This window comes from Gracilinanus agilis, chromosome 6 (assembly GCF_016433145.1).
Source record: "Gracilinanus agilis isolate LMUSP501 chromosome 6, AgileGrace, whole genome shotgun sequence".
NCBI lineage: Eukaryota > Metazoa > Chordata > Mammalia > Didelphimorphia > Didelphidae > Gracilinanus > Gracilinanus agilis.
Genome location: NC_058135.1, coordinates 7,973,301 through 7,990,739, shown reverse-complemented (window position 1 = coordinate 7,990,739; position 17,439 = coordinate 7,973,301). Strand labels below are relative to the sequence as shown.

The 17,439-nt window shown below is 38.9% G+C and overlaps 1 protein-coding gene across 1 annotated transcript in view; it reads left to right on the top strand.

Moving 5' to 3' along the window:
- Nucleotides 1-1,213: 1,213 nt before the first annotated feature.
- KIAA1109 (KIAA1109 ortholog) overlaps nucleotides 1,214-17,439 on the top strand; it is a 209,985-nt gene continuing 193,759 nt past the window's right edge. Inside the window, exons 1-8 of the mRNA XM_044681108.1 lie at nucleotides 1,214-1,275; nucleotides 1,389-1,453; nucleotides 7,394-7,580; nucleotides 10,787-10,868; nucleotides 11,310-11,503; nucleotides 14,951-15,030; nucleotides 15,894-16,044; nucleotides 16,999-17,155. Of these exons, the coding sequence (XP_044537043.1) occupies nucleotides 1,214-1,275; nucleotides 1,389-1,453; nucleotides 7,394-7,580; nucleotides 10,787-10,868; nucleotides 11,310-11,503; nucleotides 14,951-15,030; nucleotides 15,894-16,044; nucleotides 16,999-17,155 (978 nt within the window). The remainder of the gene's footprint in view (nucleotides 1,276-1,388; nucleotides 1,454-7,393; nucleotides 7,581-10,786; nucleotides 10,869-11,309; nucleotides 11,504-14,950; nucleotides 15,031-15,893; nucleotides 16,045-16,998; nucleotides 17,156-17,439) is intronic.

The window sequence follows — 17,439 nt, the reverse complement described above, 5'->3', positions numbered from 1 at the left end:
CTGTGTAAAAGCTGTCGAGTGTTAAAGACTTCTTCTTTTTGTTATTATTCTTTCTCTTCTGAACTTCCTGATGCTGAGTAGCCATCATTAGCCCAGCAGCTTCTCAGCTTTATCCTCGCGCTCAGTGTCTGTTCGTGGTCTATTGGCTCTTGAGGTCTGAGTTCTGGTTTTTTCCAAGGTCAAGCCCCCTGGTGGGCCCTCTTGCTTGATCCTCTGCTAGAGGTTTCTTTACAAGTCTCAGGGCGCTGCTTCCACAGTCGTATACCCGTCTGCACTGGTTCCCCACTTAGGCTTTAGTTCCTGGTTGTGTCTGCCTCCGCCCACGCCTCTGCTCAGCCGGCACTCTGCGCCCAGCGTCCTGCTCCCTCGCGCTCAGATTTCGCGTGCTTTTTTTGACTTAATGGGGTCCTAAGTCTAGCTGCTCTCAGGAACAGGTCCCGGAGCTGCTGATGACTCGATGGGTGCCCCAAATTTGCCCTATTTCTTTTTAGCTGGGTTTGGAGCTATAGATGAGTGTGGAGGGGGTGGGGGTGGGGCGGTTGCTCAGCCCGCGATTGAGTGAGAGCCCTTTATAGCCTGGAAATGTCTCGATTCCACGTACCTTCCACGCTGTGCCCTGTTGTGGGGTTCCTCCGTTTGTCTGGACTTGTTTTTATGTCCCCTTGAGGAGTTTTGTATGTTTCGGTCAGGAGAGGTTAAGAGCTGCTTCTTACTCTGCCGCCATCTTAACCCGGAACCCCCTTGATGTATTTTAATTACAATATTAACTAGACTATGATATAACCACAAATTATACCAATGTTTCTTTGGGAAAAGGATTTAGGCTTGACCTTTGGTATCCTGCAGCTTTGGTAGCAGGATCAGAGATGGCTCCTTCCCTTCATGGCATTGGAAGTCCAAGCCTGGCTCAGGCTGGGTCTGTAGCAGAGATAAAGTGTTGCTAAGGGCTGAGGGGAAGACTTAGAGGCCTAGGCGGTGGTAGAGAATGAGTATGTCCTCTCTCCTTTCTCTTCCAATCTCTCTCTCCCTTAGAAGGGGAAGCTCAGAGTGCTGCCCCTCTAATCCGCTACTCTAGGTTCTGGGGCCATGGGCCTTAGTTAGACAGGAAGATCCTGTCCTTCTCCCTGCCTCACAATGCTCCCTCCCAGTGTGCCAGCACTGAGCGAGAAGCCTATATGACAGACTGGGCGGTGAAGCCAGGCATGATGGGAGAATGGGGTGGGAGTGGCGGCAGGGTAGAGATGAGTTACCCTTCCGTGGTTCAGAGACATTCATGTCAGTCCTGCCTGTTGGCCCTGCTCATTGTGGCTTGTGTCTAGGTAAATAACTTCCTAATGCGTAGGTGTGTAAACAGACATATTCATTTATTTGTTATTTATCTTATTCAGAATTCAAGATGGATTCATCATTTTTCGGTGGTGGAAAATGTATAACCCCAAACAGAAGCAACACGGTGAGTTTTAGCATGGTTTGCAACTCCTTGGGCCTGTTCCATGATATGTCTAGAATTATCCAATTTTTTTACTGAAGGTATCTAAGTGGTAGGGAAAATGTTTCCTATTGTTTAGATCTAGTTTCAATTGTGTGAAAAATGTTTTGTAGCTGGTTTCACATAATTCCCGCATTTATCTTGGCAGATAGATCCTTAAATATTTTATATTGTAGTGATTTTAAATGGTGTTTCTCTTTCTAACTCCTGCTGCTGAGTTTTGTTGGAAATATACAGAAATGCTGATGATTTATGTGGGTTTATCTCATACCCTGCAACTTTGCTAAAGCTGTTGATTATTTCCATTAACCTTTTATTTGATTTTCTGGGATTCTTTAAGTAGACCATCATATCATCTGCAAAGAATAATAGTTTTGTTTCCTCATTGCCTAATTAATACCTTCAATTTTTTTTTCTTCTCTAATTGCTACTGCTAGTGTTTCTAGTACAATGTTAAATAACAGAGGTGATAATGGGCATCCTTGCTTCAGTCCTGATATTATTGGGAAGGCTTCTAACTTGTCCTCAAATTGCAGATGATACTTTTAAATATATATTATTTATTACTTTGAGGATTGACCCTTCTATTCCTATACTTTCTAGTGTTTTCAGTAGGAATGGGTGTTGTATTTTGTCAAAGGTTCTTTCTACATCTATTGAGATAAGGGAAAATGTTTCCTGAAAAAAGACAAGAGGGTAGGTCTACGACTGCATGCTCTCTTCTGAGGTTTTTATGAACTCTAGAAGATGAAGCAGATACTGCTCTCAGTCACGTAAGGAAGAATTTCATATGCTTTGCTGCTTTTTTCCTCTTAGAAGACCAGATAGATTATACTTTTTTCTCTTTCTTTGAAAATACAGATTATCTTTTTTTCTGTGGTTACTAACTACTTGTCACTTAGAAATGTCCCTAAATATATTAGCACTGTTTTATATTCCACACAATAGCACTGTGTATATTCCACATTGGCAAAATGGACACGTTGAGATGATTTTGTGTTATGTAACCAAGAAGCAGTTAGAATCTAGGAGTAAAAAATGCCCAGAAAATACTGGACAGGAAGGAGGGCTGGGCTCATCATGTGGCCATGGCAAGGGTGACTGTGTGGCAAGATAGCCAGTGCTTGGCCATTCACCTTGCGAAAGCCTGGAGAAGTGAATGAGGCCTGCCAGCTCTTAAGCAGACCCGAGAGAACTTCTGGGAAGATGTGGGCAAGAGTCTTACCACATGGCAGGCTTGGATAGGCCTCAATGAGGGGAAAGCCCAACAATCCATTCAAATATAATTGCTGCAGAATTGCAGGAACATTGGTTAGTTTGTGTTTTAAGACCACATTTACGAAGAGAAGGGGGGAAAAGGGATAACTCATTTATAGAGCACTTACAATGTGCCAGTTACTATGCTAAACACTTTACAAATATGATCTCACTTGATCCTCTCAACAACCCTGGGTGGTAGATGCTATTATTATCCCCATTTCTACAATTCAGGAAACTGAGGTAAGCAGAGACTTAGTGACTTGTTACATAGCCAGTAAGTGTCTGAGGCTGGATTTGAGAATTTAAGGACATCATTTGTTTGCTTTCTGGACACTTAGAGTTCCTGAAATAGCAAATTAGGTGTCCATAGATCATCATGCAAGTTACTGTAGCTATACTTTCAAAATTCCCAAGCAGGAGGAAAGCACAGATCTGAGCCCCTTTGACTGCCTGTGAGCATGATACCCTTTCTGCCTTCTCTTCCTCTCCTTTCTCTCCTAGCAGTTCAGAGAAATGAGCAGCAGCTGCTTCTCACAAAAAAAAAAAAGAAAAGAAAAAAAAAAAGGAAAAAGTTGACACACTTGGCTATCACCAAAACATGTTGGGCTTGAAAGTCTTTTTAAGATTGAAAAACTCACCAACTTGATTAAAAAGGCTCTTTTGTTTTTAAACCTTTACTTTCTTTCTTAAAATCAACACTAAGTATTGATTCCAAGGCAGAAGAGTGGTAAGGGCTAAGCAATGGGGGTTAAGTGACTTGCCCAAGGTCACACAACTAGGGTGTGTCTGAGACCAGATTTAAACCCAGGCAGTACCTCCTATCTCCAGGCTGGTGTCTCTGTCCACTGAGCCACCTAATTGCCTCTAGCCAACATTTGGAAGGAGATGATACTGGAGGTAAAAACCCTTACACAAATGTAAATGCTAGATACTGTGGAGAAAAGACAGTTGTGACTTAGACTGAAGAACTGGAACATAAGACAGCCCTAGGAATTCTTGGAATAGAGTTTACCTTTTTAACAAGTGCAGAGAACTGATGCTGTTGGGAGTGTTATCAGAAATCATCTGAGGTGACAAAAAGAATCATCTTTTCAGTGGAGAGGGCCCCTTTCACACCCTCATGACTTCTTGTTTCCAGCTTCCTCCCTGCCACACAACTGCCAGAGGGAGAGATTTCTGAAGTATTGACCTCTACTTATGGTGCTGCAAGATTCTTAATGCCTCCCTGGTCCCATATGAGATCTCATATGAGATCTCCGCTGGTCAGGGGCCCAGCCCAACCTTTTGCAGCCTCCTGTAGCCACCTTTTTTGCTAGACTTAATACAAATTATTCCCTGCTGTAAAAGATGGGGCACCAGGGATGTTAAAATGTGACCTAAATGGTTTGTGGGTATACACACTGGGTTAAAGGAGTGACAGGATCAACCAGGATAGGGAGACCAGGGTTCACTGCCAAGCTGCTGTTAACTGACAGGAATGGCAGTTAGGCCAACGGTCACCCAGCTCACAACTAGGCCAGGGTCTATGGAACCAGCAGGCAAGGTAAAGGTTTTTAACAGTTTAATTGTGAGTAACTAAATAAAAGATGGGATTGGGGATTCTGCACTTGAAAACCTAAAGGGCAAATCACAGGGGCAAGGGGAGGACTTGACTACTCTAATCTAATTGACTTAAGCCAGGCAGGGCCCAAAGAAGCAGTACTGGAGTCACTGGGAAGGCTGCTTCAAACCTGGTTCCAGCCAGGTTTGGCCAGCACAGCTAAAGTGCCTGAGGATGGCTTTGGGGCTCACGGTTATCCAAGGATGATCACAGGATGCCAAGAGCCAAGTTGGTCCAAGGTACCCAAGTAGAGAGAGTGTGCTTGAGATGCTGTCCACCAGATCCCAAACCCCTTCTCCACTTGGTACAGCTCTTGTCTTGTCTTGTCTTGTCCACTTGCTGAAAGCCTCCACCACTCAGGATCCCAGGGGAATCTGGATGCAGGGTTTCTTTAATTCTGAGATCTCCCAGGGCTAGCAACAGTTTGTGCCAACCACTAATGGAGTCTCTCTCGGAGCACAAACCCTACTTCCTGCTCCTTCATTCCATCTTGGAATCCTCCAGCCCTTCCTGCTAGGTCCAACACTATTGCTAAATAAATTACTAAATAAACCCTCACAACACTGCCCACTCTAGTGCTATACCTCATGCCCAGCATTCCATCTTTAATCTCTGCCTTTGAATGGACTGTCCCCTTTTGCAAGTTGGCAGAGTTTAAAAAAAAAACAACTGTCAGTGCTGGAGAGTCTGGGGGAAAACAGGCACACCATACTGCCACGCTATTGACAGATAGATGAAGTGGTTTAACCTTTTTGGACGTCACTTTGAAATCATACAAGAAACACGACCGAATTGTCCATATTTTCATGGTAGCAAAGAACTAGAAGTTAGGTGAGTTTCCGTTGTTTGGAGGATGGCTGCAAAAACGATGGCATATGCATATATAGTTAGTAATAAAAGGATTTTGATAAACATGGCAGATTTGTAGGAATTGGGGAGAATCAAGAGAAATATAGCCAGAGTACACAGCCCCCATGTAAATGGAAACCTCATTGAAAGGAAGTTGAGAGCTGAATAATGAGAAACCACCCAAGGGCCTGGAGAGAGAATAACACCTTTCCCTTTGTCCATGGCAGTGAGGTGGGGTTACAGTAAGAGATGTGCTTAATTGTTTTTCTTTAGTCCAGAGGAATGGAAAATGACATAAGGCAACAACAAAATGCATTTTTTTTCCATAAAAAGTTAATCTTTATATAAAAACAATTACTGAGTTAGCCAGGCAGACAGCTTTTTTTTCTAGTATTGTATGAACCTCTTAGCTGATGTGCTTTAACAAGAACTAAATCTTTCTTGGGTTATTTTTGTTATTTTGCAAATTTAGTGAATATGATTTCACTGTTTTTGTTTTGGTATAAATCCTTAACCATTACATGGTTTGTTAACTAGACCAGGGAAACTATGTAAAAACCTTTAATAGTTTTGCTATGCCAATATTTAATGGTGATAGGCATTTTCTTTCCTGCTGATTTTTTTAGAACCTTATTTGTAAATGTCAGGAATTCTTTTTTAATCTTAAAATTAGAAGTATTAGGTTTGAATCCTAGTTCTGACCCCTGAAATAGGGGAATCAGGGAAGACAGGAAATATTTGGTGTGACAGTTAAAAATACAACTTAGCCAGGGGAGCTAATTAACCTTCTGTGAGTCCTTTAGGGTTATATTGAGACAATAGGAAGTAACATTAAAAGATTTTAATAATGAATAAGGTGAGACAAGTGGGTAATGGGGCAAACTATTCTTAACAGTTATAGGAGGGAAGAAACAGGGGTTTAGGTGGTTCAGGTAATCAGGGCAGGGAAGATAAAACTAATACTGGGCCAAATGCAAGCTTGACAGGGTCTTGGGGATCTCACTGCTTTTTCCAACGATGTTCTCAGCTGTCCCAGGGTCCAGGATGTTGGTATGGTCCACAAACTCCACTGGGTCACTCCAACAGACTGTCACAGGCCTGGAGGTCCACCCTCCAAAGCTACTGATCCAGACCTATTTGTAGTTCCTCAAAATGCAGTCCAAGTGGGGTTTCTCCAGTGAGATTGGGGCATAAGCTCCTCCACTAGTGGCAAAACTCCCAACTGTCCCAGAGTTCAAAAGCCCTGTGACCTTTCAGTCACATTCCAAAACCCTTAGAATGCTCAGCTCAATCTTGCATTTTCCAATATACTTTTCTAAATTTTCCACCTATCTACCTTGACTTATTTCTTATTACAGTTCCCCACTTTGCACAAAACCAAAATATGTTCCATACATTTTGGTATTTGTGCACTATGGACTAACTTAAAATTCTAACCCAAAATATTTCTATCTTATCCTATCTATCACTACCTTACTCTATCCTACTCTAGGGATTTTAACAAGGAAAGGTAAAGGGATAAATACATTGAACAGTTACTTTCCAGAAAAAATATTACAAGTCAAGTGACTTGCCCAGGGTCACACAGCTGTTTTGTGGGGTTATAAAGAAAATGGTCTGTAAATTCTAACACACAAGAGAAATGTGAGTTATAATTTTTGTTTATGTATGTGTGTGTACATTTTTTGTTGTTTTGGGGTTGTTTTGTTGTTTATTATGTGGACCTCTAATTTCATTGAACTTCTGGTGAGGAAGCTTCCTTTACCAATGCATAGTTAATTTTTAGAATTTATAGTTTTAGTGAGTTTGAAGTGAGTGAGCGGTTAAATGACTTGTCCTTCTATATTCTTATAACTATGATAGAGGTGGGATTTGAACCCAGGTCTTCTTGAATCTGAGGCCAGTTTTCCAACTATATTAACTTTAAACATAAGTGTAATTAGGTGGCTCAGTGGATAGAGCATCAAACTCAGAGTCTGGAGCACCTGGGTTCAAATGTGGCCTCAGATACTTCCTAATTGTGTGACCTTGGACAAATCATTTAACCCTGACTGCCAGCCTGATTCAGTCTTAGAACTGAAATAAGACAGAATATAAGGGTTTAAAAAATATATATGTTTATATGTAGAAGTAAACTATGAAAAAGGCTCTTGACTAAAAAATTTAATTTAAATGTATTTTTGCATTCTCTCCAGATCCAAAGGCAGAGACTAGATTATACATCACAGTGAATGACTTTGAATTTCATGTCTACAATCGTTCTGATCTTTATGGACAACTTCAAGAATTGTTTGGTTTGGAGCCAACCATAATTCCATCCAAGAAAGATAGTGAAAGAGTGCTGGAGAATGGGAGAGAGAGGACACGGCCCAACATTGAAAGGTTTGAGGCTACACATTAAATTTCATTCATCTTCATTGTCTTTATCACAGTCTGCCAATGGTTTGCATTTTACTCCATTTTGCTCTTTGTTTTGATTTGTATTCCTCTTATTGATAGTGATTTGGAGCATTCTTTAATATAGTTGTAAATACTTCACAGTCCTTTTGAAAACTGTTTATATACTTTGACTATTTATCTATTAGGAAATGACTATCAGCTATAGACAATTAGGGACACACACACACACACACACACACACACACACACACACACACACACGTACATTATTTCTGTATCTTAGATACCAAACCTTTTATCAGAGAAATTTGATATGAATTTTTTTTTCCCCATTTGACCACTTTCCTTCTTATTCTCATTGCATTAATATTGTCTGTACAGAAGCTTTTGGGTTTCAGGTAATCAAAACTGTCTATTTTGTAAGAAATTAAATTTAGGTGTTATGCTAACCATGAAAATTCTAAAGTAATATTGTGGTCACCAATTTAAAAATATTATAGCTTAAGTCAAAATGACTTTTAGTAGTTTTATTTACAAAGAGATGGAAAGAGTACAAGTGGAAAAATATAGATAAAGAGACAGAAAGTGCCGCCTAGCTACAAAATACCCTAAGTTTAATCTTAATGTCTCCAGACTGCAAAATGCAAATCCAAAAGTGAGTCTCATCAGAATCCAAAGTCTTAAATAGGAAGCCAAAATCCGAAGAACCAGGACATGCTGAAGAATCTGCTGAGAACCTTCAATGCACAGGAGGCTAAGACTGCCAAGAATATCACCAGAACTCAGGCTGAAGGGAGTGTCCCACCAAAGCGCCAAGGAGTAGAGAGAACCACCTCAGCGAAGAACCAAAGAAGGAATCACTCTACCCACCACCGCAGGATCCAAGGAAAGAGTCTCCTCCTCCAGGCTGGCTCACTGATGCAGTGTTTCACTGAATCCTTTAGCTGGTCTTTTAAAGCAGATTTCTCGATGTCACTTCTGTCACTCCTCCACTTTACGGGAACCATTCACAGTCTTTCAATTGCCTAGGACTGCCCAGGGGTGGGGGTGGGGGGCAGTGGGACTCTGGAGTTGTCACCCATTTGTCACCAACTTGAAGTCATGCCTAGACTTTAAAGACTTTACAATCTGAAGTATTAACTTTAAGAGTAGTGCTTTAATACTTTGTACCTTGTAAGCACAGAAAACACTGTGGGGTCTGTAATAGTTTCTCTCAGTTCAGAATCTAAAAATGTGGGTGGGGAGCAAGATAATTAATCCTAACAATAAGACAAGTAGACTACAAGTTTGGCATAGTAAGAGACCTTTTTGGAATTGTAGAAAGCTTCACAGAGGAGTAAGACTAGGTTGGTACAATGGAAATGAATGATAGATACAATAAAAGTTAAGAAAGGAAGTTAAAGGCCTATGTGACAGACGGGATGGCTATCTGGAAAGGTTAAATAAAAATGGAAGAATTAAAGAATCATTAACAAAAATAGAGAAGGTTAGGTGTGATGAGCCAATTTTGGGTTCAAGAGCTCTGTATAAAAGTGAGAGTTGAATGAATGATAACTTTTAGGAAGAATTACAGAGGTCTTGAAGGGTTAAACCTCATAGGATACTTACAATTGGGGGTGAGTGGAAGAAATGAGAATAATATAGGATGCAAGAAGTAGGGCAGGATGGTGAAACTAAGGAGTGAATTTCAAGAAGGGTCGGGGGGAGGTTTTGAATCCTGTAGAAAGATCAAGGAGAACCAAAGTTAGGAAAAGGCTGGTGACATTGGCAAGTAGGATGGTTTCTCAGTGACCTTGGGGAGAATGATTTTGGTAGTGGGAGCTAGTAGCCATACTACCAAGAGTTTAAGATGCAAGTAGATATTTGAAGCATTATTTTGGCATTGAAAGGAAAGAGGCATAGGATGTAGCTCATGTTTAGCAATAATATTTTCAACTTGAGGAAGTCACAGGGGAAAGAGCCTGTGTGCAAGCAAAGATTAAATATGGTAGAGATGGGGTGCTTAATCAGGGCCCTGGACCAAGGAGATGAGATCGAAGAGAAAGTCACCTTGGAAGTTATGAGCTAAAACTTCCTCTGGAAAGGAAAAGGGAGGCTGGATGATAAATACAAGAATATTTTTTAATGAAGAGAATTTTGTATGCACAGAGATAAACAGAGAGAAAATTATCAGTGGCCAGTGTTTGATTATATAGTATGTAGACTAACCAACCACTATAGTCAGCTGTTTGTCACTCAGCAATTCTTGTATTCTAGACATGTACAGCATCTGGATATCACAAAGGGAATCCAAAGTAATGCCTCCATTTAGGTTTTATATAGAGACTTGCAAAAATGAAGATAATAATAATTTACCAGCCTCTGCAAAGAATCTTTTGATTGAATTGTAGACATTTGAAGCTAGGTGGGCTTACGCTAAAGGCTTAATAAGCTTGAGTTTCAGTATTTAGATTTCTCCAATCTGGAGTCATAGCTCATTAATTTGAACATCAATATCACTATTGAGATTCTAGAAAGCGAGTTTACATTGTAAGTAGAATCTTTGTCTTGCATTTAATCTTCACATTCTACCTTTGTTGAATTATAGATTTGGCTTTAAAATAACACCATGTGTATGCCATACACTTTTATTTCTCCCTCTCATTTTATTTGCATATTGAAAAACAACTATTTTAGTATGAGGTGTTTCTGTGGCTTAATGAGCAAGGAGGTAATGACTCTGAATTGTGCTTTAGGAGATCAGTTTTTATTGTTGATTATTCCCATTAAATGACTTGTGTCTTTATCATTCATTATTTTATCATTTTGGCTCTCTTCTGCAATGATGAGTGTAATGGTAGGTGTAATTAGTAGTTTCTGTTTCATGATATGTAACTTTGTTTGATATGATATCAGTTTGATATGTAAATTTGCCTGAATTTTTCTTCTGAGAAATTTAAGTCTAGATTAAATAACTAAATTTCTTCCCTTTTTTACTTTTGGTCCAGGAAGAGGGGGAAATTTGCTATTCACTTGGATCATTATTTTACTTCTTGTTGTTTTCTTGCAGCCAGGCTTCTTTGTGAAAACATAACTGGTTTTCACAAGGTACTTTGTTTACCTGAGTACTTTTGTGGCTAAAATATGAAACCCAGATGCCTGTTTCCGTGAAATGTGCTTTGATTTAAGCTGACTTTTTTCCCTCCCAGGGTTAAAGTAAGAACAGAATCTCAAGATCCCTCATCTTCATGGAGATCTCTTATTCCAGTCATAAAGGTCAATGTGAGCACAGTAAGTAAAATATACCATGCCTAATATAAAGCAAGTGGTAATAACTTAGGATTTTTATTTGTGATATTTATAGCTACAGTTTTCACTTAGAAAATTATAGTAATTTCATACAAGCAGTAAAGTGTGAAAATGAGTTTTAAAATAACTCTTTATTTTCAGCACAGATTTATCAGTTCTTAACTGCCAGATATTTGCAGATATTTAAGGTACTGTATTTTAGTGTTCCAACATCACCATATGAGAGACAGGCAGGATCATTTGAATACAATATCACTGAAGTTTGTTTTACATTCCAGGATAATTTTCTTAGCTAACAAAAACCATTTAGAAGTTTGGATTTGCAAAGTCAATTGTTATAGTCAAATCTGAGGAAGTACGATAAGTTTGCTGCCAGATCAGACTTCGAGCATTAATATTTAGACTTTTTTTGTCTCTTTCTAGGGTCGTTTGGCATTTGGGAATCATTATCAACCACAGACTCTCTGTATTAACTTTGATGATGCTTTCTTAACATACACTACAAAGCCACCATCAAGCCACCTTGACCAGTTTATGCACATCGTAAAAGGAAAACTAGAAAATGTCCGAGTCATGCTCGTCCCCAGTCCCCGCTATGTCGGTCTTCAAAATGATGAGTAAGAGTCTCTTGAATATTTTGTTGGTACTTTTGGCCCAATGTCAGCTACACTCTGTCTAAGGCTGGGAATTGCTTTTCTCTTGGTCAAGTAATCTTGGGCAGGTTGGATGACTGTTGTGTTGACTTAAAAGCTAGACTAGGTGGCTTAGTGGGTAGTCAGATCTGGAGAAGAGAGGTCTTGAGTTCAAATCTGGCCTCAGATACTTCCTAGCTGTGTGACCCTGAGCTAGTCACTTGCTCTTTTGCCTTGGAACCAATACACACTATTGATTCTAAGACAGAAGAAAAAGATTGTAAAAAAAAAAACAACAAAAAACCCACCAAAATCTAGCACAGTATTGTTCTGCTTTGCTGGGTTATTTTGAGTGGACTTAATGTGTTCTTGGGCCCACACTTGACACCGAATATGTCTTTGGTCTAAGCAGATGAAGGAGTTCCCTTCATCCTCTTTTCTCATATGAACTCTGATTATAATAGAGTCCTGATGTGTTTCCTTGCCTTCCTTCACTACTCATTGAAATAGTCTTCCCAATAATGTACAGGCCTTGTCATGTGACTCCAATAGCTTCAGCCACTTTCCACAGCTCCAGTCTGGCTTCAGTTGGCTTTCGTTGCTTTATTTTACCAAAGGAACAAAATTGAGAAAATGGTGATAAAAGGAGAAGCAGTAATGGCAGAATTGAATTCACTTTTAGGGAAAATTTTCTAAATGAGCTCTTTGGAAGCCCAACAAGCTGAACAGTTTGGAGGCGGCAGTAAGTGAGCGGCCACCTGACAGTTTCCAGCCTCTGCTGGCAAAATGCAATGTCTCTCCAGAAGGAATTCCTACTTAAGAATGATTGATCTATTCCAGAGTCTCTAGCAGTGGAGGGCCTGGTGCTCTGTTCATATGAATTCCTTTCATAGATAGTATGTTTTGGCAAAATGTATTTAGAATTATCAGCAACTTGTTTTATCTTGTTCTTTATCATCTCCATACATTGGCACGCGTGCCATGCCCCATCTCTCTGCCTCTTGGGATCATCACATTTTTTTTAAAGTTCAGTATGATTTCTACTTCTTTGACAAAACTTTTCCCACTTTTCCACACAAATGGTCTGAGATACTTTGTCAAATTCCTTATAAATCTACCTGTAATATTCCTCTGTATGGGAATTCTTATAAAAAAACTAAAATTACTTTGGTCTTAGCATAACCTGTTCATTCAGAAACATGCTGGTTCTTTGCAATGATCCCTTCCTTTTCTACATATTCACTAATCATCTCTTGAATTATGTATTCCAGAATTTACCTTGGAATCCAAATCAAGCTTCTGTTTGCTAAATCTCTTCATCTTTTTAAAAAATTCAGACATTTACTTTTACTTATTTTTTTTTTAGTCTTATAATCCCTCTTGTTTTCATAAATCTTTTCATGCGTCACTGTCAGGGGTTCAGTTTTTTCACTTACCTGGGCACGTAATTCCTTCTGGACTAAGTTCCTTGAATTCATTCATGAAGGGTACCTAGAAGGGCCCCCTTAGTCTCTTTATTCAGCTTGGTCATCCTCTCCCTATTAGCCATTTGACCCATTAGCCATATAAAAATTGAGCAGTTCTACCAATTTCTACCCCTTGCTACCTTTGTGACCTTGGGTAAGTCTGTGGGTCTTGATTGTCTCATCTATAAAAAGAAAGGATGGGACTAGATGATCTCTGAGGCTGCTTTCAACACTAAATCTTTGATTATGTGACACTTTCTCTGTTATCAGTTATGAGGTATTCATCCACCTCCAGCAACAGCCCTAGTTTTGTGTCCCCAACGCAGCTGAAACAAAAAACAAACCTCAGTTTTTCTTGTCCTTAGTGTTCCTTGTTATATTCAGCTTGTTTGAAGTACTTAGCTCTCTCTCTCTCTCTCTCTTTTTTTTTTAAACCCTTACCTTCCATCTTGGAGTCAATACTGTGTATTGGCTCCTTGGTGGAAGAGTGGAAAGGGTAGGCAATGGGGGTCAAGTGACTTGCCCAGGGTCAAACAGCTGGGAAGTGTCTGAGGCCAGATTTGAACCTAGGACCTCCCGTCTCTAGGCCTGGTTCTCAATACACTGAGCTACCCAGCTGCCCTCTAGTATTTAGCTCTCTTGATACTCTTTAAATTTTTTTGTTTTTATTTTTAAAAATATTTCTCCATGTTTCCATGATACATTTTCTTTCCTTCCCCGCTCCTTGAGCCAACAAGCAATTCTACTGGATTGTATAAATGTTATCACATTTTTGCATTAGAGCAATTTTTTGAAACCAAAACCCCAAATCATGTGCCCATATAAATAAATGATAAGTCATATGTTTTTCTACTGCATTTCTATTCCCACAGTTCTTTCTTTCGATGTGGATACATTCTTTCTCATAAGTCCCTTGGATTGTCTTGGATCGTTACATTGCTATTAGTAGCAAAGTCCATTACATTTGATCATTCTACAATGTTTCACTTTCTGTGTACAATGTTCTCCTGGTTCTGCTCATTTCACTCTGCATCCGTTCATGGAGGTTCTTCCAGTTTATATAGAAATCCTCCAGTTCATTTGATATTCTTCTTATAGGACTGTGTAATACTTTTGTATTCATCCTTCTTACCTTCCTTGCTATATATCCTCCTATAAATATCTTTTAAAAATAAGTTGGTTCATTGGTTGGTTGTTGATGTCTCTGTGATTACACAGCATACAGTGGTCTCTTTAGATAATTTCTTTTACCTAAATCCTATCCCCACATTGCAGTTTAAGGGTGGTCTTTTTAGGCGGGATTAATGTGTAAACTTCCTCCTCCTGCTTTGCTGTCCTTTGCCTAAAATCTGGGCAATAGTTAGGGGCAAGAACATTTGTGGAAAATCCAATAATCAGTCCACTTCATCCTTGTACTAATTACTTCCTTATGGCTCCTCCATTGATTGACTTGGTCTCTCAACCCTCAGGTATCCAAATAGGACACACTTTAGCTATTGAAGAAGTTATCTTACTCTCTAAATTACATTTTCTCTCATACTTCTATTAGAATTTCTTAAGAAGCTAACCTTTTTTTAAAAAGGTCCTTAGTTGATGAGATTCCCAGTAATATGAACCATCTTTACTTTTTCTCCCATCTTTCCAACCTCAGGTTGTGATGTTGAAGTAGTCATGATCTTTTCTAGATATAGCTCTGTCTCTGATCCGATGATTTTGCTGTTTTGTCAGGGGTACTGATTGACCTCTTTAATTCTTTTTAAGTAATAATTGGCCTCTCTAATCATAATTTTCAGTATCATTTTATTGCCAATACCATTTTAGTGATAAATCATTTTTCAAGGCATATATCTTGCAGCCCTTTAGATATCTTCTTTTTGAACTGTTTTCACTTTGAAGTTAACAGAAAATTAATTCTTCCTTTTTACAAAGGATTTCATATTTTGTACCTTTCCTTCCCTTTTGTTAGGCCACCAAGATTAATGGGAGAAGGTTTTGTCGTGATGCAATCCAACGATGTTGACATTTACTACTATATGGATGAACCAGGTAGATTGTTATGTCTGAAAAATGAAAAAGATTTGGGCTGGTGTTGGGGGGAGGGGAAGGATTAGAGAGATATTGGTGCTGTGGCTTGTATTGTTCTAGGGAATTCCTGGTGATTGATCAATGCAGGCTCTTATTGAGTCAATACTGCCACTATAGTGCAGCTTAGATTGGAGGCTTGGATAATTGTTTTGGTCTTAAAGCTTCAGTGATTTGTGGAGTTCTGGGCCCTGTATGTAGTAGAGGCAGGACTTGAATAAAAGCCTGCATGGCCCTGACTATCAATTCCATACTGTGCTCGTAGAGAAGAATTTCATATGTGATTTAAGAGTTTTATGTGCATTGTTATTTATTTTCTATAAAAATTGAAAAAAGGGTCTTTTTAAAAATGTCAAAATCTACAATCTATCAACAAAACGTAGGCTAGGTAGCTGGCCCTTTGAGGTTTAATTAAATGTCTTCTCATTAACAACTTGAAAAAGAAAATACATACAAAAATTTCTTCTAAATATATACCACTTTCCCATTGGTATGCCAAAGTGCCTTGACATTTTTTGAGACTTGAATTTTATGGAAATGAGTATGTGAAGTTGTTCAGTCTAGCCCAGGAATCAATTTTAGAAAAATCTACCATTTGCCGACCCTGAGCCTAAAAGGCTTGCAAGTTTCCTGATAAACTTCCACACAAAAGTGTTATTTTTAATATTTTGATTTCAAGATTTCAAATTTCCAAAATTTCATACTAAAGGATTTTAGACCAATCATTTCCATATTTAAAATTTCTAAGTACTTAGCTGTGGGAGAAAAAAAACAACCTTTCGTGATTATTCTAAATAACTTCTTTTTTATTGTGTGCTGCAACATAGGCCTGGTCCCAGAAGAGACTGAGGAAATTATCGAAGGAGAAATGAGCAGTGAGGATAGTAAATTGCAAGATTTGCCTCCATGTTGGGGATTGGATATAGTTTGTGGTAAAGGAACGGATTTCAATTATGGACCCTGGGCTGACCGGCAGAGGTACTTGAATCAAACATGACCAGGGTTCATTTAAAATTTTTTTGTTATATTTTATATTTTTTAATCAGCAAAAATCTGCCCCATGCAGGGTTTGGTGGCCCCCTCCCCCTTTTTGGACCCTCAGCTTTTCAGGTCCCTTTTATGTATTGTCTTCCCCAGGAGAGCATATGGTCCTTGAGTATAAGGATTCCTTTTCTTGGGTTTATATTTGTAACCCCAGTGCCTGGAACAGAGTCATTGCTTAGTAAGTGCTTCTTGACTTGACCTCACTTTCAGAGGCCCTTAGTATATGGAGAAAGTCAGACCCAGTGCTAATTCAGACTGAACCGTTACCACTGATAGTTTTAGCCCTAGAACTGCTATTTTCACACCCTCACCCCAGTGTCATTCAAAGCTTTTTAACTTTGTTGAAAGGCATTAAGAGTCCCTTCATTAGATCTTCTCCATGAACACGAACTAGAATTTGGCATAAACCCTCTAAAACAGTTGACAATTCATTCCATAGAAGCTGGGCATAAAATTTCACTCTAGCTTTCTCTGATCTTCCTCAAGGTTTTTTATATGCTTTGGACAAATCTTGTACCATTTAATATCTTTTTATAATGCAACTTGGAAATAAAGTGCAAGGGAGTTCAATTGTTCTGGCTTAGGAAATTTGGAGCCCTCTGGGCTTTTCTACACTGGCTTGTCTCAGGTCATATATGGCTTGTTGACTCAGTGCTAAGCATTTTTTGTTTTGTGTAAATGTAAATAAACATTTAGAGGAAAGAGTCATTGGGGCTAATGGAAAGGGTTAGTATAATACCCTGGGCATAACATGAACATTTCTTTCAGTTGTCTAATAGGTTAATGGATTATGCCCCATTTTGAGAAGTTAAGGAATTTGGCAGATTTTACCCTATGTGCAATTTCTTTTCATCTGAATAATAACTTATTACTCCTTTTATTTTATAGAGACTGTTTATGGAAGTTTTTTTTCCCACCTGATTACCAAGTTATGAAAATTTCCGAAATTGCTCAGCCAGGGAAACCGAGGCAAATCCTTGCTTTTGAGTTGCGGATGAATATCATTGCAGATGCCACGATTGATTTGTTGTTCACAAAAAATAGGGTAAATAATGGAATAACCTTAGTAATATTCATGTTGTATGAGAAAATATTTTGTAAAATGTTTCATTGTAACTACCAACAGTATTTGACAAAAGATCCTATTTTCATTTGTACATTTTCAGATTGTTCCATAATCTGAGAATGCATATTTCTTCTCTATATGTAAAAAAGTTTTTTTAAACCCTTCTGTTTTAGTAACAACTTTTAAGATAGAAAGGCAAGGGTTAGGCAAAAAGGGTTAAGTGACTTACCCAGGGTCATGCAGTTAGGACATGCCTGAGGTCA